Source organism: Desmodus rotundus, chromosome 3, assembly GCF_022682495.2.
Source record: "Desmodus rotundus isolate HL8 chromosome 3, HLdesRot8A.1, whole genome shotgun sequence".
Classification (NCBI taxonomy): domain Eukaryota; kingdom Metazoa; phylum Chordata; class Mammalia; order Chiroptera; family Phyllostomidae; genus Desmodus; species Desmodus rotundus.
This window is the reverse complement of record NC_071389.1, coordinates 14,260,180-14,281,194: the sequence shown is the minus strand read 5'-3', so window position 1 is coordinate 14,281,194 and position 21,015 is coordinate 14,260,180. Positions and strand designations below refer to the sequence as shown.

The 21,015-nt window shown below is 48.1% G+C and overlaps 2 protein-coding genes and 1 long non-coding RNA gene across 6 annotated transcripts in view; 1 reads left to right on the top strand and 2 right to left on the bottom strand.

Moving 5' to 3' along the window:
- Positions 1-29: 29 nt before the first annotated feature.
- LYPLA2 (lysophospholipase 2) lies at positions 30-4,482 on the bottom strand. The gene is made up of 10 exons (XM_024554377.4): positions 4,349-4,482; positions 2,850-2,952; positions 2,539-2,570; positions 2,347-2,412; positions 1,801-1,848; positions 1,639-1,709; positions 1,438-1,511; positions 1,255-1,356; positions 978-1,151; positions 30-890 (listed from the first exon to the last, which is right to left on the bottom strand). The coding sequence occupies exons 2-10, from the start codon at positions 2,925-2,927 to the stop codon at positions 840-842; spliced, it is 696 nt and encodes a 231-aa protein (XP_024410145.1). The 5' UTR covers positions 2,928-2,952; positions 4,349-4,482; the 3' UTR covers positions 30-839.
- Positions 2,055-21,015, top strand: part of LOC123479128 (uncharacterized) — a 31,355-nt gene continuing 12,394 nt past the window's right edge. Inside the window, exons 1-3 of one of the 3 annotated variants that reach the window (XR_011650949.1) lie at positions 2,055-2,098; positions 4,976-13,898; positions 14,201-14,379. This is a non-coding gene — a long non-coding RNA (uncharacterized lncRNA). Of the gene's footprint in view, positions 2,099-4,975; positions 13,899-14,200; positions 14,380-21,015 lie in introns of those variants that run through there. The other 2 variants (XR_008426332.2, XR_008426331.2) reach the window with 2 other exon arrangements.
- Positions 6,450-13,707, bottom strand: PITHD1 (PITH domain containing 1). 2 transcript variants are annotated; one of them, XM_053920049.1, is made up of 6 exons: positions 13,510-13,707; positions 12,779-12,822; positions 12,333-12,410; positions 8,829-8,933; positions 8,085-8,227; positions 6,450-7,347 (listed from the first exon to the last, which is right to left on the bottom strand). In XM_053920049.1, exons 1-5 carry the CDS (start codon positions 13,705-13,707, stop codon positions 8,092-8,094), a joined length of 561 nt encoding a protein of 186 aa, XP_053776024.1. In that variant the 3' UTR covers positions 6,450-7,347; positions 8,085-8,091. The 2 variants fall into 2 exon arrangements, with proteins under 2 accessions (XP_053776024.1, XP_053776023.1); XM_053920048.1 differs by lacking the exon at positions 8,085-8,227 and adding an exon at positions 7,917-8,025.

Sequence of the window (21,015 nt, the reverse complement as noted above, 5' to 3'; positions counted from 1 at the left end):
CCTACCCCTTGGATAGAACCAGCCAGGCCTGAGAGTTGAAGCAATTTCTTTAATTTTATTGGAATCCAGGACACAACAAGAAAAACACCCAAACCCACATGGAGACAGAAGACGAGACACAACTCCTCCCCCACCTCCCCTGGCCCTAGAGTGGGGACAACGTGAGGGTGACACAACTGGGGGAGACCTTGAGCCTCGGTCCAGCCCTGCAGGCTCCAGGCCTGCGGGGAAGGTAACAGGGAGACAGGGCCCAGCCCCCGAGTCAGAAAGGGCTGAAGGCAGGCCCCCTCCAAGGACTCTGCCCCCTCACCAACACTGCCCAGGAGCAGGTAGCCCACAGCAGCAAGGGGGCCTGGGGTCACAGACACATTCATGATTGAGAAGCAGCTGGAGTGGAGGCAGGAGAGACACACGATTATCTCGGGCAGAATCAGTTGTGGGGGGTGGGTAGATGGGGCCTGGGAGGGCCCCTTGGGCCAAACCCTGAGGTCACAGGAGGGGGCCCAAAGCGGGGCTAGTGAGTGAGGTCCTGAGTGAGTGGGTCAGCGGCTGGGCCCCTTCTCCCGCTGCCTACAGCCCCTCCAGTACTGCTGCCAGGGGCCCACCTCCAGGAAAATGGAGAAGAAAGCAGCCCAACCCCTACTGCAGGCAGCCAGGTGACTACAGCCAGGAAGGAAGGCCTGGCTAGGCCTTGGCCTGCCTGCCCCAGAGGCCTGTGGGAAGAGGATAGGTGAGGGAAGGTGGGGACAGGGGCTCGACCGGCTCAGATCCAAGATGGTGCCACGCGTGCTAGGTCCCCTATGAGCTGGGGGGACTGTGCTGGGGGCCAGCAACTCTGGTTAGACAGGAGGCAGGAGCTTCTCAAGAAACTCCTTCACAGCTGCCATCTCCTGGAAGGGAGGGGGGACTGTGAGAGGCTCCTGGTTGGAGGGAGGAAGGAGAGGGCCAATAGCAGGAAGGGGCCCTTTATCACTGACCTGAGGACAGGAGCCATGCATGACACCTGGGTAAGTCTTAAACTGGACCCTTGCAGGTGTGACAACAGACCGGAGCTTCTCGGCCGTCAGGGCCCCAAACCGTACGGGAACCATGGGGTCCAGCTCCCCATGGCACTGAAGGATGGCCAGGTCCTTGGCACTGCCGTTGGCCGCCTACAGGTCAGACAAGACTCAGAGGGCTAAACCAGCGCTTGAGCACAATTCCCAGGCCACAAGGAGACTCAAAGGGCAGGAGAGGGGTCACGGAGACGCTCACCTGGGGGAAGGCCCGGTGCAGAGGCAGCCAACAGCTCAATGCCACGATGCCAGCCAGAGGGTGGGGACAGGTGAGGGCGGTGTAGAGGGACAGGGCCCCACCCTGGAGGGCGGGGAGAATGAGAAGTCAGTCATGAGGGCACAGCTCACCTACCCACCCCCACCACCCTCTCCCCCGACTCACCTGTGAAAAGCCTCCCAGGACAATCCGATTGGCAGGGATCCCATTCTTCATTTCGTGCTCAATCAAGGCCTTTACTGGGGGGAGGTGTGGGGGGAGAATGGCTGGGGGGAAGCTGCTGGAGGGGCCCCAAGAGGAGAGCAGAGGGAGGTACTGCCCAACGTTTTCCTGGAGGGGTGGGGGCGGGAGGGGCTGGGGCCTTACTATTCTCTGCCGCCTTCTTGATGCCAGCCTCATCCTCAGGGGCATCTGGACTCAGCCCCATCAGGTCAAACCTGGGAAACAGAGGCACTGGCAGCTACAGGAGGACCCCGGCCAGCCCCCCACCACTCCCTGAGCTCCCGTTCCGCCACGCCCAAGACTCACCAGGAGGGCATCACCATCTTCATGTTGAGTGTCACAGGGATCCTTGGTCTAGGGAAGTCAGCAAGAAGGGCCGTCATGCTCCAGAGGGATGAGGAAGCCATAGCAGTGAGCCCGGGAAGGGGCAGAGCAGCCCTTGGGGGCCCCTCCCTCCTCTGCCCCCTCCCAGCAGGCAGTGACTGTGTTTAAGGTGTTGCCAGGCAACCTGCCACGTGGGGCTGGAAGCTGCCTTAAAGCATCAGCAGTAGAGGTAAGAGAAGCAGAGCCCAGCACTCAGCTCGCCAGAGTTCCAGCTCCGTCGGTGAGTACTTGGGGAAGGGGAACGGGGGTCCTGGTTCTAGAAGGACTCAGGTCTAGGAGACCTTGGGCTGAGGCTGGACCCCATTCCTGGGGGCTCCACAAGAGTAAAGGCTGAAAATGACACTTCTGACTGCCCTGGGCCCAGGCCCCAGGGTGCAGCTGGCAAGAGAATACAGACCTGGGGCCACAGGATCACCACCCCCACATGATTCCCATCCTCAGCCCCTCCCTTGCTAGGGTGACACTCACGCATGGGGACAGATATACTTGACGTGAGGGAGCCGGATGGTGGAGAGGGCGTCAGCCCAACTGTGCCTGTAGGAGGGAAGGGAGAAAGGCACTGTTGTGGAGAGGGAGAAAGGGAGGGCGCAGGTCTCTCCAGCCCTGCCCACTGGGCCAGGCCCCACCTCCCAGGGAATACCCACTGCCCAGCTCACTCACCCTGTGTCTCCAAGTCCATGTAAAAAAATAACCTGGGAAAGAATGAAAGACAGAGAAATGGTGAAGAGGGCTATCATCATCTTGCTATAATTTCCTACTGTCCTCTGAATTCTGGCCACACACCCCCCATCTCCTATGGACATGGGGGGAACTCAGGTAGCAGCCAAACAGGTTATTATCCACCCCACACCCCCTACCTCCTGGCTCTAGGATGCTCCCTTCTCATCATTGCCAGCTCCATTTTTCCCATACTCCTCTGGCCCGTTCACCAGCTGGCCCAGGGGCTTCTGTGGGTGGGCGAGGACCCTTACCGCAGCCGTTTCCCGCTCAGCTCCAGACACAGTGGCAGCATCGGTGAGCAGGGGCACAGACATGGTGTTACCACACATACACTGCAGGGCTCCAGGCTGGGGCCTGTGCAAGGTCAGGGGACTGGTCAAGAGCAAGCCCCGGCAGGGGACAGACTCCTAACACAGGGGCAGAGCCTCAAACCCAGGGCCCACACAGCACCCCAGGTTCCGTCCTGAGCACAAAGAAAAGGAAGACAAGAAATCCGCAGCGAGAACAAGCAGGAAGTTTGCCTCTGTTCTAGAGATGAGAAGCAGAGGTGCCCCATCTAGTGCCCCTGGTACTGGTCACCACACAGACTGGACGTGCTGGAAATGGGCAAAAGGCAGGGTTTAGGGACTGTGGGGGAAGGGAGCCAGGACATTTCCTGCAGCCTTCCCTTCACCTAACAGTCCTCAGCAGGTAGCTGCCTCCTCCCAGCTTTCCAATCATCCCCCTTCTCTAAGAGCCTCCGGGTCCCTTCCTCCCCAACTCCCAGCCCTCCTGGGAAATGAAGGGGAGAAAAATGGCAGAGAAATAAGCTTCCAGCTTCTACTCCCCCATCCCCACCCCACACACATTTTCTCCAACTTCTCACCCATCCAGCCCCCACCCAGCCTTCATAGCAGTTTCTGGCCCAGCCATTCCCAGAGCCCCTGGGCTGCCCATGTCCCCAGAAAGCAGAGAGTCCACCACCCATATCCTAACTGGTGCCCCATGTCCCCCTCAGTAGGACTTCAAATGGGTCCTCCAGCTTGACCACGCTCTGGGACTCCCAAACACACAAAAGAATGTCAGGCAGGCTGGCTCCTCACCATCCTTAGAATCCTTCTACCTACCCAGAAGCTTCTTCCCAGCAGCTCCCACCCTCCCAACTGGCTTCCACTTTCCATTTCTGATCCCGAGTGGACCTCTCCACAGTGGGATCCCTCACCTCTGACCCTAGGGTTCCCCTTCCCACAAGAGAATATACTTTTCTTTCTACGCTGGGATTCCCTTCCTTCCCTACTGAGCGACTTCCACCCCTCACCCGAGTTCCCCCTTCACAGAGTGGTGCCCCACCCCGACCTAGGGTCTCCCTCCTCATCGTAAAAACTTTCCACCCGATCCAGGATCTCCCACTCCCCGTAACGGAAACTTCTGTTCTAAGGGCCGCCCTTCCCTACGGTGACATTTTCTACCTTGACCCAGGAACTGTTCCTGCCCACAGAGTGGCGTTCTACCTTCGACCCTGGGGAGCCCCCGCCCCACAATGGGATCTTCCACTTTCGACCCAAAAAGTCCCTCTCATCACATCCGGACCCCCTCTTCTTACCCCTCTTTCCCCCCAAAGTCCCCAAGACTGGCCAGCGTCTCCTCACACCTCACTCCCCACCCCCATCTCTCACAATTGCGGTTCCTCCTCCCCATTCGCCGGGACCCTCCTAGTGGTCCAATCTCTCCCAGAGCCCTTGCTCTGCCTGCGGGTAGGGGACCAGCGTACCTTCACTCCCTGGGGCTTTCGAGACCTCTCGGGCGATTCTCCTCTTTCTCCGGCACAGACACACACTCTTCCCCCTCCACCGCCCCCGCCGGAACTTCCGTTCGAGTCCCGGGAACCCAGCCATCGCGCTACCGGAAGTGGCCTGGCCAGCGGTACGGAACCCGGAAGGGGGCTTCGGGCTCTCACCAGATAGGAGTTGCCATGTTGGATACCGTGGGGCCACTCCCCATAATTAAGCCCCGGAGTCACCTGCAAAATTCAAACAGTGCATCCGAGACGCCCATTTGCGGCCCCTACCCATGCCCCTCCTGGAGGAAGGCTATCCGGAGGGAGAGGCATTACTCACAAGAGCATGAAACCTCCCACCTTCCCATCCGCATGGGCCACACTTTATTATGGTCTGGGGTATCCGCTACTGGCTTTCCTGCCCTAACCCAGGGTCATGGATGGAACCCTTAAAGATCCGTAGAGACCATCAACTCCTCCAGTCTTATTTTAAAGTTGAGGAAACTGAGGCCCAGGGGGGGAAGTAGATAGCAATCTCAGGATTACACTGAAATGCTACCTCTCTGCACCTGCTTTCTGGTCTTTAAAATGGTGATAATAACCACCCTGCCTACTTCACAGCTTTGCTGGTAGGTGCAAATGAGGTCATGCGGAAATGCTTAATACACATAAAATCAGTGTGAGCCCTTAATGACTCTTAAAAAGAACCCTGGGAAAATAACACAGGCCACATAGCAGGGCAGCAGGACAGGCACAGGCAGTGTTGTCCCAGCTCTGCCTTGGACAGGCAATGCCAGGAAGGCAGTGCGTAAAATACCACCACCAACAAGCTTCAGTTATTAAGGGCAAAAAGGGCTTCATTTGGGCACCAGAGGCCTCCTTCGCTCTTTGCTGCACTGGTACAGTGGAAACGGGGATCGGGGTCCACGGAGAGGCCGAAAGGGGAAGCAGAATGAGTTGAAGTACCACGTCCCTGGGAGAATACGTGGGCATCTGCCAACAGGAAATGAATCATGCTCTTCCCTTAGCGGCTTAGGACTCATTCTTTCAGCATAACCTATACTACTTTGTCTTCGAACTGACAACAGAAAAATTCAAAGTTCAACAGCGCACTTTTTCCCAGGGTAAGAGGCAGTTTGGTGGTTAAGTGCTCAACAGGTCAGACACAAAGGATTCTGAGCAGGAAAGCTTTGGGTCACGGAGACCACAGCAAGCCAAGGACCCAGGACCAGGAAGGGGATGAGCAGGTAGAGACAACACTGCTGTTCCCACTCTCAACAGAATCCCTGCTGGATCTCTCATGGAAAAATGAACCATTCCTCCTGCACCGCTCATCACCTGACACTTTCAGCAAATTCCTCAGGGGCTGCCTGTGATTACAGCTTCAATTAGTGGAATTAATGAAGGAATTTTCTGCTCTGAGATTTTTTCATTTTTATTTATTGATTTTAGAGAGAGGAAAAGAAACATCGATTTGTTATTCCACTTATGTTTCCCCCCACTCCAAATCAAAAGGTAATCCTTTTATTTTTATCTCAAATAGATCCAACAGAAGTAAAGAGGCTGAGGAGTAGGACCCTTAGTGCATCAAGAATTGCATTTACATTCTGGTTGATTTCAGGCCTGAATTTTAGAAAGGTTGAGGCTCCACAAGGCTTGGTGGTGGCAGGCATTACCTAGGCCAGGCTGGACAAACAGTGGGCATATCCTCCTAACAGTGTGGGCCAAGCCCTGAGGAGTTCTCTTAAAAGGATCAGATTCAAAACTAGTTCCTATTATCAAGTATTTCTATTTTCTGCAAGGGACAGAATATTGACTACTTGAAGTCCTCTTTGTGAATAACTTATATTCTCTCCAATTTCTGTCCTGACTTTCAAAATTCAAGTCCAAAATCTTGAGTCCACCTTTAAACTGCAGGTGCTGCTCAGTTACTTCCCTCGCTCCTATTTCTTCTGATGAGATCTAGAACCTGTTCCCCCTTATTTACATTTACTATCTTCCTGGTCCAAAACAACAAATTTCAAAGTTACATCCAGTTCCCAGTGAAGTAAAAGTTTCATCAGTCCTATCAAGAACTCAAAAGAATACACAAATATTAAGTCTGGCAAGGATTTATTAGGAAGCATATTAGTCACAGTGAATAAAAAGCCATGGACAGAAGAACTGAGGTCTCCAAAATCTGGCACTGGGCTTACAAAACTAGAAGCTAATAAACATTGAGGATCTTACTTTGACCAGATACCCACAAACACAGAAATGAGACGCCCATGTTCTCCCTGGGCTGCTCACCTAGGCAGTAGGAAAAGAGACCTTCTCAATCTATCAACTGAGCATCATGAGAGTCCCGCTCTTCCAGCTGTAACCATGGGACACTAGTGCATGACAGACAACTCCAAGCTGGGCACCTTGACAAGAATGCTGAATGATGACAGGGAGAGAAACAAGCAGGGACAAGTATTTCTAGTTGGAGACCCTCCTGACGGCTATATGAACAGAGTCTTGAGGCTTCACAAAGTTTACTGCAGCCCAGGAATAGTTTCCATCGAAAAAAAAAAGTCACACAAAACCCTGCCACAAAACAAGACCCTTGGAATCCCATGGCCACACTGACTGGAAAGGCAGGCATTATCTATGACTGCCAGATGATGACCGAACCAAGACCCAGTTTCTACAGGGCCCTAGAGAAGCACGATTGTCCCTTGGCACCCATACAACCTTCCCGGTGGTGTGGTGTCTTCCATAGGCCAAGTTTCTACAGCAAGCCTCAAAGACAAAGCCTGGCAGAGGCTGTGACAGCCAACTCTCTGTGGAGCCCCATCTCCTTGTTTTTCCCCACAGGTTGTCATACATCTTCACTGACACAGGGCCTCAGTGGGAGCCTTGGCCAGCCCTTAGGAAATGAAGTGTGTCTGTGGGGTAACCTGATGGACTCTGTGGTCTGCTGGGTTGGCCGATGCTTCGTAATTGCAGACGGTCACCTCGTGTCGGCGAAACTGCAAGGAAATTGAGAGGCTAGGTCAGCTGGCCATTTTCCAGAAGACACACTGGAGTTGTCCTTATTGGGGTCCATTTCTAGAAGTCATCACCTAATCTCTTCCCCCTTCTGACACTTTGAATTTGAGAAGGCTGCAAAGATCATTACCGATCATTCACCCCATAACTTAGAAGACTCACTCCCTCACTATATTGGAGGCACCATGCGAAGAAGACCTTGTCTAGCTAGTCTGTCATTTTATCTCTGATGCCTGCAACAAGACAGGTCATCAAAAATGCTGAATGAAAAAAAAATGTTGACTGAGGATACAATTTTAAAGTGAAAAACTGAATTGATATCACCTGTATTATTTCAACTCCCCTTAAAAATACTTACAGCCTCTCAAGTGAGAGGGACAGTTTACAGTGATAAAACCAAGAAAAAGTATAAACAGACTGAGAGCAATTAAGGTCTCAACTTGCTCTTTTCCTTTCCTTAAAGCTCCACTAACACAGCATGCAGACAAACAAACACACACACACACACACACTCACTGAGAGGGCACTAACGTCTCCAACCCCATCTCACCTCAGTCCATTCTCCTCTCAGGCCAATATAAAAGACCTTTGTGGTATCTGCTCCAAAGTTTTTTGAAATATGAATCGAGAGATGATAGACATTTGTGAAACGAGATATTCTAGAGGATGAAAAGAGTGGGGAGAGAAGACATAGGTTAGAGTTCAATGAACATCTCACCATAATGTCAAAAACAATTGCAGCTCCAGCTTGCAGTAAAACCCAGGCAAATGTCAGAGAACATTCTTGGGGCATTACATTTCAGTCTTCTCCTTTGAACAAGCAAGGGATTCCATGAACATTTACCCAGCATTTGCCAGACCCTGTTCAAGGCAACAGGGATAGAAGAATGACTCAACACTGCCCCTGTCCTCAAGGAGCAGGATTAAGAAATGCTGTATGACCAAGGAGACTCTTTGTCGACCTCACCTTAGGAAAGAGAGAACTAGTGAAGAAATAAGGTGGCCACATATAACTTGGCCTGCTATAAGCCAACTATGCACAGAGGAATTCTGAAAACATCTTTCCTAAGACCACCCCAGAGGTCATTCAGATCTGCCAATTGCTTACAAGTTAACAAATCTATGGCTTGCATCCAATCTCTGTCTAAAATTGACCAAGCCAAGGATCAAGCTTCCTCCACTGTTTTAACTTGTTTCTGATGCTAAGAGAGCAGGAGACAGCCAAAAATAAACGGCAAGCCCAGCAAACACTAATGCACATACGCTCACTCTGCAAATGAGGGAGGACCTGCTTTTCCTCAGAAGCCACAGAACACCTAAAACCTATATAATTTTTTTAACCAGTATCATCCCAATAAATTCAATTAGAAAACAAATAAATCCTGAAATAAAAAAAAAAAAAAAAAAAAACACCACCAACAAAAAGAAGTCACAGAGAGTGGAAGACAGGCCCAGTGCTTACTTTGTAGCATATTCTAATTCTCCTGTAAGATCTCGGTTCAGACTAAAGGTCTGATCTGGCTCCCTGTCTGTATCACCAAAGGACATCTGTGGAATGTTCTTGTACCTGAGAAAAGGGAAGAAAATAAAGAAATGTGCACATCATATTTTTTAGTTTTTCAAAACTTCCCACTGACTCAATTGCCTTCAGTTCTATCAAAAAGAGATCAAATCTGGAAATGGCATTTTACTGGCATTTGAACACAAATATCTTTAATCCAACAAGAACTGAAAACTGTAGCATAAGCCAATGGCATCTTTGAGTGGGTTAGGATCACATGAGCAGCGATACACAAAGAGAGAGCTCAAACTAGGTCGCATGCAGCCAATGCATGGAGAAAATAAGCAACTCAGCACATTCAGACCACGCTGAGGATGTTTAAATAAAGCAGCTTGCTCATGGGAGGAAATACCTTGGCAGAAGCATATTAAACACAGCTAACAGATAAGATCAGGTAACCCCTTGCTCAAACATTTTTTTGTGTTCAAAATTATTCTATATACTGAATCATCTTACAATTCTTTAAAAAATACCATTTGAGGATTTCTGTTTTGAAAAGAGCACAAAAGGCTGCAAACTCACAAAAGGCTTTTTGGAAAGTCAAGTAAAATTGCTAGTGAAGAAAAAATTGTTCGAAGAAACCACTTGCCTCATCTAACCCTAACTCACAAATTCTCAAGGACTGAGCCACAGCCCTCTCCACAACAATCTCTAGAGTATTTTATTAATACACCCACGTAGGAGGGAGCCTAGAACTTAACTGCAACAAAACGCATGTAATTTAAGAACTCAAATGTTTGCTTCAAAGTGCTTCTAAGGATGAGGCACAGAATAATAACAGTGAACATTTATGAGCAGCATTACGAGAAGCAGTACAGCACTATACAGGGTCCAGCGGAAGTAAGGCCTGCTCGAGTGTAGTTGGTGGGGTAATAATACGGGTGCAATGATTTATAGTTTTAATTTGAACATTTCACCTAAAATGGTGTCACATGGTGTGCTTGAGTGTGATATTGTTACATTACAGAATTACATGCTGATGATTCTGTAACAAAAGATTTTGTAACAAAAAAAGGGGTGTGCTATTTGTGCCAGGCCCTGCAGTTAAAAAGCAGTGTCTCTGGAACCAGACTTCCTAGGTTTAAAGACTGTCAGTGACCAGCTATATAATTTTGGGGAAGTGATTTAACCTCTCTGTGTCTTTTTCCTCATCTGTAAAATGGGCATAGTGATGTACATATTCCGTATAGTTATTGTGGAGATGAAAACCTAATCAATTCTGAGAAAGACATCTTTTGAAAAAAATTTACTATAAAAAATTTCAAACACACACAAAATGTGAAGCGTTGGTGGTAGTGGAGTGGGCATAGCTGCCTTTCAAACACACACAAAAGCATCGAGAATAATATAATGAATCTCCATATACTTATCATTCAGCTTGAATAATCCACATTATGCCGATTTTGCCTACCACCCCCATTTTGTTTGTGCTTGATATTTTTTTTTATTTTTATATTTTTTAAAGATTTTTATTTATTTATTTTGAGAGAGAGAGGGAGAGACATCAATGTGTGCTTGCCTCTCACAAGCCCCCTACTGGGGATCTGGCCCGCAACCCAGGCATATCCCTGACCAGGAATCGAACTGCCGACCCTTTAGTTTGCAGCCCACGCTCAATCCACTGAGCTACACCAGCCAAGGAAAAAGACTTCTTAAAAAATTACCTATCTTATCATTTAACAAAAATTAACATGATTTCTTTAATATCATGTAACATGTAGTCTGTGTTCAAATTTCACTAATTTATTTCTCAATTTAACTTTTCTGGATGTTTCAGTGGCATGTCATAGTTAAACCGGCAACATTTTTTTCTTTATTAATGATACATAAAATAACGGAACACTTTACAATCCATGACATCTTAGATTCAATAAAGTATAATGTGTAAAGTACTTCAAACTGAAGGCTATGTAAGTATTTGCACCTGCTCTCCAAACAGTGGACACTTACCGTGTTCTAGACTCATTCTAAGCTCTTTACATGTTTTGTTTTTTCAGATTTTATTTATTTACTTTTAGAGAGAGGGAAGAGAGGAAGAAAGGGGGAAAAATATGAGTGTGCAAGAGATACATGACCAGATGCCTCTCGCACATCTCCAACTGGGGACCTGGTCTGCAACCCAGACATGTGCCCTGACTGGGAGTCAAAGGGGCAAACATTCGGTTCACAGGCGGGCACTCAGTCCAGTGAGCCACACCAGCCAGGGCTCTTTACATGTTTTATCTCATTTAATTCTCTACACAGTCTCTGAGGTTCACGCTATTAATTACCATTGCCATTTAACAGGAGAAAGACAAAGTAAGTCTCAAAGTCATGCCAGTGGTACAGAGAGAATTTGAACCCAAGCAGTTTATTCAAGAGCCCACACTTTAAAATGCTTTTAAAGATTTTGTTTATTTTTAGAGAGAGGGGAAAGGAGAGAGAAAGAGAGGAAGGGAAACATCAATGTGTGGTTGCCTCTCAACATCATAGGCCAGCGCTCAGTCCATTGAGCCACACTAGCCAAGGCCCAGAGCCAACTCTTAAGCATAAAATTTATGTTCCTAACTTTCAAAAAATAGTATCAACTCCTTAAATGTTTTATATTGATCAATTTTTCAGAAGAAATTTTTTTTATATAAAGTTTTGCTGAGCCCTGGCTGGTGTGGCTCAATAGATTGAGTGTAAGCCTTCAAACCTAAGGGTTGCCGGTTCAATTCCCAGTCAGGGTACATGCCTGGATTGTGGGCCAGGTTCCCAGTAGGGGGGCGTGTGAGAGGCAACTAATCAATGTATCTATCTCTCCCACATTAATGTTTTTCTCCCTCTCTTTCTGCCTCCCTCCCCCTCTCTCTCAAAATAAATAAATAAAATAAAATCTTTTAAAAATTAAATAAGAATGGTTTTCCCTTCTTTTAGGCAAATTGTTAAAAAGGAATTACTAGCTCTGGTGGCAACAAAGCCAGTGTTGCAAGAGGTATATAGAATCTTGCTAACTGAAGGCCACACGAACTCAAGTGCAGTAATTCCATGCCAACAAAACACACGCGAAGATTATAAGCGTGTGAAATAGCAAGGGGGAATTCTGACGCTACCCGAAGAGTAGAGTCATTTGAGATCTGCAGGTGGGTTATTAAGAAAACTGCAAAGTCATCAGCAATTGGCGGTTATAGGAGGCTCTCTGAATGACTGGTGCCACAGAAGCACTTTGAAAAAAGACCAGCTGTTGGTCTTAAAGATACTTAATCTTAAAAAGTCGTTAATTCAGGGAGAGATAAGTATATTCTGATGCAGAAGAAGGCTGACATTTTTTCAGGGTGGGGTGGGTATTTAAGCCAGTAGAAAGAAAATATTGTGTTATCCTGGAATAAGGAGGAAAGAGAAAGAACTAGCCGCGTCTTGAGGGCATAAGCCCTGGACACTTACAGTCTCATCTCAGAGGGGTGTGAGTCATCATCCTCTCCCATTATAATGATGCCTTTGAGTTTGACATTGCCTGTAAATCTGCCAGAACGCAAAAGAGAAGGTTGTCAGCCTGGGCTTGCATCGCTGCCGACTCTGGGAAAGACCCTTCCCCTTTCTGGGCTTCAGTTTACTCAAGTGTCAACTTATCCTAGACAATTTCTGAGATCTTTTCTGCCTCTGGCATTCTGCAGTTCTAAGAAATTCACTTGACTTTTCAGTTATCCTTCAACAAATACATCGTTCTCGTCTGCGCCAAGCAATCTCTGACGCTTTCTTCCTCAAACCCACCACAGTAATTTACCCGGTTTCTAGAACAGAAGGTTCTTGACACAACCAATGAGTGAGTTCTGATACAGCAACTGAAGACAGTCCATTTAACCTGAGGCAAGCACCAAGGAGATACTTACGGAATATTAAACAGAAGCTCTTCATCTGCATCACTTTCAACAAACTGGAAGGGATGGGGAGGAGGGAGGAGAAAGCAACAAATATTTGCTGAGAGCCTACAATTTCAGGTATCTTCGGTCCTGCTCTACAACTGGAGTGCAATGCAAGTAAGTCGTCAACCTCCCTCGGTTTGCAGCACCTACTAACTTGACGTCGGTAAGTGCATAGCCACCTACCATCCAGTCACAGCGTTCTTGACGGGGACCTCATGAACGAACTTCCAGGGCCGACTAAGCCCCTGAAATAGGCTGCCAAGACCTGTGCCTATGTGGTCCACGACTTTCAAACGGCTGTGACCCCGCGGTGGTGAATGCTCTAGCTTGGACAACCAGCTTCATCTCCCCAGACTGGTTGGTCTCCAGGTGATATGATCGGGCAGCCATTGGCACGAGTGGTGAAACGGTAGGAAAAACGCCCTCGTGGCCATCCTCCCCGACTCCCCACAGAAGCCACGGAAAAGAACGTTGCCTGTGCCCCTTTCCCTCTCTGGGCCTCAGTTCCTTTATCTGCAAAATGGGGAGATTCGACCCTGCTCGGCTCCCGAAGGGGCTGGCAGGAGATGGGCACGGGAAAGCGCTGGGGAACCGGGCCGTCATTCTTAACTCCAGGAATGAGGCTGTCAGAGCAGACCGGTGGCCCGAGGCCCCGCGCGGGTCCCCGCCTCGCCCGCCCCGGGCCCGGGAAGGCCCACCTTGGAGCGGTCGGTGCGCTCCTCCCACGGCTTGAAGACGCCGCGGCCGCTGCCCTCACGGCTCTCGTTGAGGCACTGCAGCCGCTCCAGGTCGATGCGCAGGTACAGGCCGTAGGCCAGGCCGCGCTGCTCCGGCGGCTCCTCACGCTCGGCCGCGCAGCGGCAGCCGCCCCCGCCGTGACTGTGGCCGTGCGACATGGCGCCGCCGCCGCCCGCGCGTTCTGGCAGCCCCGTCGCCGCCGCCCGCACGGCGCTCCCTCCGCTCCGGCCGCCAAGCGCGCCTCGGTCGCCGCGTCGTAAAAGGCGCCCCGAAGCGGCGCATGCGTCCATGGAGGAGGGGGCGGGGCTCGGAGGGGACCGGCGTTCGACGAGTCTTTCCAGTTCCCAAGGTATTAATAATGTTGACTCTTTCAGTCCTAGAGACAAATGCGGTCGCCTGCTCCTGCTCAGTTTAAACTGAGAGGGCGGGGAGGGTTCAGTCGCTTGTCCGAGTAAGGGGTGGTGCTGGGTTTCGAATTCTCCTCTGGCTTAGGGTCAAGTCTGTGTTCTCTTACCGCCCCCGTTTTGCGCCCCTGGCGGAGGGAAGCGTGCGCAAAGATAAGGCCCTGAAGAGTTTAGAGCACGACCTTATCACCGCCTCACCGGTGCACGTTTAGGCGCCTGCCCCTTACAAACCCACTTTCATAAACAGTTTCTTCACGGTGGGCTCGGCGGTCGCGAGCGTGGGTTTCCCGGACGGCCGGATCAGAAGACAAGTCCTGGGTCTGCTACTGACGGTGTGACACGCCGAATAAGTCATTTCCCCCATCCTGAGACTTCATTTCCTCACCTGTTAAGTGGGAATGATAATATCTGCTTCCTAGGATCGCAGTGAGTATTCAGTGAAATAATGCCCTTAAAGAACTCAACACAGTGGCTCACACACGGTGAGAATTCAATAGCTGAGTCAGATCCTGGTTCAAGTCAAGCGCCACTCACTGGCTGTGTGGCCTTGAGCTCAGTCTCACGTTACCCCCTGTAAAGTGCAAGGATTGCACCAGATGAACTTTCAGTCCCCTCCCCGTGTGATGTTTCAGAACAGGTTTTTCAAAGGGCTGGTTTTGTCTTGAAGTCCATTCAGAGGGATGTGACCGGCATTCAAAAAGTAAAATAGACTATAATAAGAAATTCAGAATGTATCACACATTTTAAGTCTCAGTTTATGGAACTTCCGTTTCAGTTTTGGGTTTGTGTACTCAGGTGCAACCTAACATGTTTTTAGAGAGTTGTGGCGTATCCTGAGTTTTCCCTGCCCCTCACTTTAGGCTCTGGAGTGTTCAGACAAGATGAGACTGGTGAAATACAATCCAAAACAGCCATATGGTCAAGTTTCATTTAGGAATATTTTGATGTCCTTGTTCAGTTCTTTGCAAAATAAGCAGACTTTGTTCTGGTTCAGCATAGCTCAGTGTCATGAATTATTCCTGCTTTCACGCCACAGTTTCAGGCAAGAGGCTTGACATGTGGTAGAAGCTAGTGAATGTTTAATGGAATGATACACTCAGGAGCCTTTCTGTGGGGAAGCCGCGGCCCACTCCAGGACCTGCACAGGCCTCACTCAGGACTCCTCTTCACTTTTGGCTTCCTCGTCACTTTCATCGGTGTCATCCTTTACTGATCTATTGAGCACTGCGTGCCAGGCATTGTGCCGAGCACGTTAAATGCAGTTCATCTCAATTATCTGTCACATGAACTTTAAGGGATAGGTAGTGTTACCCATTATCATCTCCAACTTGAAGACGAGAAAAACGGAGGCTGAAACAGGTGAATTAACTTGCCCCAAATCAGATGGAGTTAGAAACCAACCAGATTTTGAGCACGTCCTATATTCCTGAAGCAAAAGGTGCACATGAAGTAAATATGTTGCGTCAGTTAGCTTATGCTGTGTAACAAATAACCCCAAAACTTAAAAGCTTTAAACAATAAGCACTTATTATTTCTCATGATTTGTGGATTGCCTGAGAAGTTCTTTTCTGGGCCATTTGGCTGGCTTGGCCTCACTCACAGTTCCAGTTGATGACACTGCCTGTCACCCGAGGCGATGGGCCACATGTTTCCAGCAGGCTACCTGAGCTTAGTCACATGCAGGCTGTTGCAGAGTTCCAGGAGCAAGAGGAGGGAAGGGAATTGGAGGGAAGACCCAATCACACAAGCACTTTTTGATTCATGTTTTCTATAACTTTTGCTAATGTCTCTTCAGCCAAAACAAGTTTCATCAGCAAAATTCAGATTCAAGGGTGGATAGACTTCCTCTTTTGATTGGAAGAACTGGAAAACACTGCTTTCCCCCGTCCCAGTATACCTGAGTTAGTTAACTTTTGTTGTGTAACAAATTACTCCCAAATTTAATGGCTTATCACATTTATCTCACAACTCTGGCTTAGCTGGCTGGTTCTGGCTCGGTTCTCTCATGAGCCTGAAGGCCTCTGAACGTTGGACTGGGGCTGGAGGATCCACTTCCCCGATGGTGACTCACATGGCTGGCAAGGTGCAGGCTGTTGGCAAGAGGCCTCGGTTCCTTGGTAAACGGACCTTGCCATAGGACTGCTTAAGTGTCCCCATGACATGGTGGCTGGCTTTCACCAGAGCAGGGGACATAAGAGAGAGCAAGGTAGAAACCACAGCGTCTTTTATGACCTAGCCTTAGAAGTCACATGTCGTCAGTGCTGCAATATCCCATGGTCCCACAGGTCAGCCATATTCAAGGTGGGAGGGAACCACAGAGGGGTATGAATACCAGGAGGTAGAACTCATTAGAGGCCCCCTTAGAGGCAGCTACCGCACCACCGTACATATTAAGTAAATACTAAAAATGTCTTTATTCTTCTCTTACATGAGTATTTATGTGGTTATTTGGCTGAGGCTTGAATTTTCTCCAAAGTTTTAAGACATTTGCCTATTTTCTTCTAGCTTGGGGAAGTACAATGTCATTCTGATTCCTGATTCTTTCTCTGGGTTTTCCCCTCTGTCCCTTCCTAGAAGATCTTCTCTTGGTGCCTAGTATTATGAAATGTGCTGATGTTATGGCTCTTTTGTCACTTTGTGCTGGATACCTGACGGACCCTTTCAGTTTAGAAACTCTAGAACAGAACATGGGCGTACAGGTCGGGACATCTGCACGCACAGGTGTCGGGCCTCTCTGGCGGGGAAACATACTCAGGGAATGAAGAGAAGAGGGTGGGGCAAGCGTCCCGTTCTCCCCTCGTCCACCACCTTCCAGTGCAGAGTTCCAAGAGACTCAGAAACTTGAATGTGGCTTTCAGGTCATTGTGAAGGTTTATTTGTCAGGGTAGCAGAATAGGCTGTATTTTACTTAATATTTTATTAGCTCCATTTATAACTTAAGTGTGCATCCTTTTATACTCTCGATCCAGTCCCACAAGTTTTAGGAATGGCCTACTGGGCAAATTGCTTAGTTTCTCTAAGCCTTAGATTTGTCATATGTAAAATGGGGATAAGAATACCTACTTTTTAGGGTTTTATTACGAGGGTAATATGAAATAATGCAGGAAAAATGTTTGGGTCTGTGGGAAAAGATTGAAGTTCTTCATTGCTATTGCCAAGAACAAGACTTAAGAGCGCCCCCGTGTGGTTATATGGGAAACTGCAATTGCGTAGAGGCCTGAAGTTAGAAGAAACAGTAGCTTAGCTGGTTTGGGAATGAGATTCTCCTTAGTCTGGCTGCCCCTTCTCTTGCACCCCTGCATTTGTCTGAGGAAAAATAGGAGTGCTCACTGACTTCTGGGACTACTCTGGAGCAGGTAGGAAAAGCTTTCAATTTTTTTTCTTTCTCCTACTACCAGGCTCCATCTATAAACATTTCTATAGCTCAAGAACTGATGAATTTGTATCTGTTTTCCTTTATCTCCTGTCCAAATTAGGCCATTTCATGTCTCTGTTACTTTTGAATGTTTCTTTGTGGCAAACTGAGAGTGTAATAACAATAATAGCTAGCAAGCATATGGCACTAATAATGTGCAAGTACTATCCCAAAGACTTGACTTACATTATTATTTTTTTAAAGATTTTTTTAAAGTTTATTTTTACACAGAGGGGAAGGGAGAGAGAAAGAGAGGGAGAGAAACATCAATGTGTGGTTGCCTCTTGCCCACCCCCCTGCACTGGGGACCTGGCCCACAACCCAGGCATGTGCCCTGACCAGGGAATCAAACCAGCGATGTTTCAATTTGCAAGCTGGCATTCAGTCCACTGAGCCACACCAGCCAGGGCTATTTTTTAACTTTTATAACTACAAGTTTCCTATTATTATCTTCATTTTATAGATGATAAAACTGGGGCACAGGATGGCTAAATAACTTGCTGGTTAGTAGTGGAGCTAGGATTTGAGCCCAGGCAGTGGGACACCACATAGTCTGTGCTCTTAACGCATTGAGCTTTCTGCAAATATTGGCATTTATTGAGTACTTACTGGGTGCCAAGCTGAGACCCCAGAGTTCAGGCCCTTAACCACCATGCTGCACTTACCAGCTGGGTTACCTTGGACAAGTCTTTTTGCTCAGAGTTTCAGTTCTAACAACAATCCTTTACTAGATGCCCATTCCATATTAGGTACTTCACCTAACTCATCACCAGCATCCTGGCTAACATGTCCTCAGCTCTTTATACGTGCCACTTTCCTAAGCACTTCACATGTTTTATTTAACTCATTAAATCATTATAAGGTAGCTTTACAAGATTGATGTATTATTCTCATTTTTGGAGGAAGAAACTGAGACAGAGGTTAAATGACTGGTTCAAGGACACACATCTAGGAAGTGTGGGATTTGAGGCTAGGTGGCCTTGTAGATTACCCAGGGCACCGTGCTTGCCTTTGGAGTCTTTGGTGCTGTTAGCAAATACTTCCAGCTCTGTGTCCAGGCACATAGATGAACTGTACTTCCCTGTTCCCTTAAATTTAGGTGCAGCCAATGAAATATGATGGTAATGTTGGATGTCACTTCTGGACATAGCTTAGGGGCCAGCCTGAGATCCTGTGTTTGAGAAACACAGATGTAGCTATATAAAAGTTTGATGGCCTGAACTAAAAGCGATGAGACAGTAGGCATCACAGAAAGAGAAGTCAGGGGCCTGTGAAGACAAAGTGCCTATTTCACCATTTAGCCAGAGACACACAAGTGGATGCAGAACGCTAGCGCAGAAACCCTGTGAAGGGGGCATCTGTCAAGGTAACAAGCCAGGGAGAGGATTCTTCTGGGCATCAGTTACGTGCAGCAGAGAAAAAACTCATTCTTAGAAATGATTAGGGCCTTGGCCCAGGCATCTCTCTGCGTTGGAGTCAGTTTTGCTGCAGAAGTCTAACACTGGGTACATGTTCCTTTAGGAGCTAGTTAAACGTGACTAAGAATGTGTGCTTGGGAGTCAGGTCAACACAGATACCACTGCTCAGTGACTGACTGTGTGACCTTGGGCAAGTTCTAGTTCCTCTGTGCTTTAGTTTTCTCATTTTTGAAGTGGGGCATGACCACCTACCTTGTAGGATCATTGGGATAACGAAGACAGAGTACATGAAACAGAGTGGTGCATGGCACATAGAAGGTGCATAACCTGCGGGGCCAGTTACTCTTACCTGACTGTGAGAGCCAGACTTGACTGTGTCAGTCTGTAGTCCAGGGTCTAATACAGGTCCTGGTTCAGCAAGTTGACTTAATAAGGGACGAAAGATTAACTTACAAACTCTGGGTAAAGTCACCCATCAGATATCATGTTCCATAATTAACTTCAATGCATAGTAATTTCTGACAGTGAGAATTAGATCCAATAAACAACTGGGAAAAAGAAGTCCAGACTAGCCCTAGCTGGTGTGGCTCAGTGGATTGAGTGCTGGCCTGCGAACCAAGGGGTCACCTGTTCAATTCCCAGTCAGGGCACATGCCTGGGTTGCGGGCCAGGTCCCCAGTTGGGGGCACGCATGAGGCAACCACGCATTGATATTTCTCTCCCTCTCTTTCTCCTTCCCTCCCCGTCTAAAAATAAATAAATACAATCTTTAAAAAGAAAAAAAATTAAAAAAAGAAGTCCAGACTATGTACCAAAAATGCCCTCTTTAGGAGAGAAGGGGTAGCACCACTGTTGCTATGAGATGGGGGTTTAAGGTAAGATCCAACCCGCTGGATGTGTGCAGGGGCTGAAACCAAGCCCTTGGCTCCATTAGCAGCTGCTGAAACTCCAGCCCATCAGCCAACACAGCAGGTTCTCATTAATTCCTTGTTGACATGACCTGTCTGCGTGTTCATTATGCTCTCATTAGGAAGCCATTGGAAGATGGAGGGACCTCCAGTGTCTTTCACACTCCCCAAGAAGTGACTGCAAGGTGGAGTGGCATTCCTTGCAGTCAGAGAATCTGAGTTTCCTTTGCCACTTACTAGCTGTGCGACTTCCGGCGCATTATTTCACTGTCTGGGCCTCAGCTTCTAACTGTTAATTGCTCAGTCCCAGGGCTCTGACTAGAACAAAGGACAATGCCTGGTCCCCACTAGGTGCTTTTATCCCAGTTCCTCCCTTTGCTTATAGGGCTCTGTCCCCTCCTCCAGTCCTGCTGGACCACAGACAAAACTCCGGCCTCCTTTACAGCCCTGCCCAAGGATTCAGATCTCCGCCTCACAGCCCCAGAACCAGACATTTTGTGATGATTTCCATTCTGGGACCCAATAAGAGAGAAAGACAACAGCAGATAGGATTTTTTGGTTTTTTATTTAGACATGGAATTTTTCTTCCTTTTCATATAACTTATCTAATTAAAATATTCATCTTGGTAGTTACCACAAAAAAGTAACATAGAAAATTGTATTTACATTTTGGGACCAAAATACAAATGAAGAGCAGGATGATATCTTGCTCCTTTCCCTCCCGCTTCCCGGAAAGAGAAAGCCCTAAGGAAACTGCTCATCATACCATCAATCACAAAGGTTTAATTTGTAGTTTGGTGATTTGTATGTAGTGTTGCACAGAAAACAAAATTGCACAAGTTTTCACAAATGAGACCAAAGGTTCAACATCATCCTGTGCCTGCTCTGCAGCCATTTCAATAACCCAGGTGAAGAGGTCGTTCAGAAACTCAGCTTCCCCTCTTCCCTCCTCAGTGTCCTCACCAAGTACATCCCTGATGCAGACACGCTTGGGAGGGGAGGGGGAGATCTGGCTCTGTGCAAACGGGTGATCACAATTCTTTATGGTAGTGAGGTTGGGATGAACGTGTATGTTTCTTTTCCCCCTCCCTGCCTGAGGACTCCTAATAAAGGAAATTAAATCATACACAACTGAATCTGAAATACAAAAAATTGGTTTCAATGACAAAGACTTGAACACAGAGCCGAGACAAATTCAAGGTGACGGACACCTCAGGGAAGCTATGGTAGGCACCTGACCCAGATGTTCACTTGGTTTTAGGTAGGAGGCTTCCTAATATTAGTTGGGGGTAGGGGTGGAATGGCAGTACAATCAATCAAG

Bases quoted from the DNA above. Each gene is read 5' to 3' on its own strand.
- LYPLA2 (XM_024554377.4), bottom strand. From the start codon at position 2,927: ATGTGTGGTAACACCATGTCTGTGCCCCTGCTCACCGATGCTGCCACT. The intron at 2,413-2,538 runs GTGAGTGAGCTG...TCCCTCCTACAG, and splicing joins CATGGACTTGGAGACACAGG to GCACAGTTGGGCTGACGCCC. The intron at 1,357-1,437 runs GTGAGTCGGGGG...CCCGCCCTCCAG, and splicing joins TCCTGGGAGGCTTTTCACAG to GGTGGGGCCCTGTCCCTCTA.
- PITHD1 (XM_053920048.1), bottom strand. From the start codon at position 13,707: ATGTCGCACGGCCACAGTCACGGCGGGGGCGGCTGCCGCTGCGCGGCC. The intron at 12,411-12,778 runs GTAAGTATCTCC...GCGTTCTGGCAG, and splicing joins GAGCTTCTGTTTAATATTCC to ATTTACAGGCAATGTCAAAC. The intron at 7,348-7,916 runs GTGAGATGGGGT...ATTTCCTTGCAG, and splicing joins TGAGAGGAGAATGGACTGAG to TTTCGCCGACACGAGGTGAC.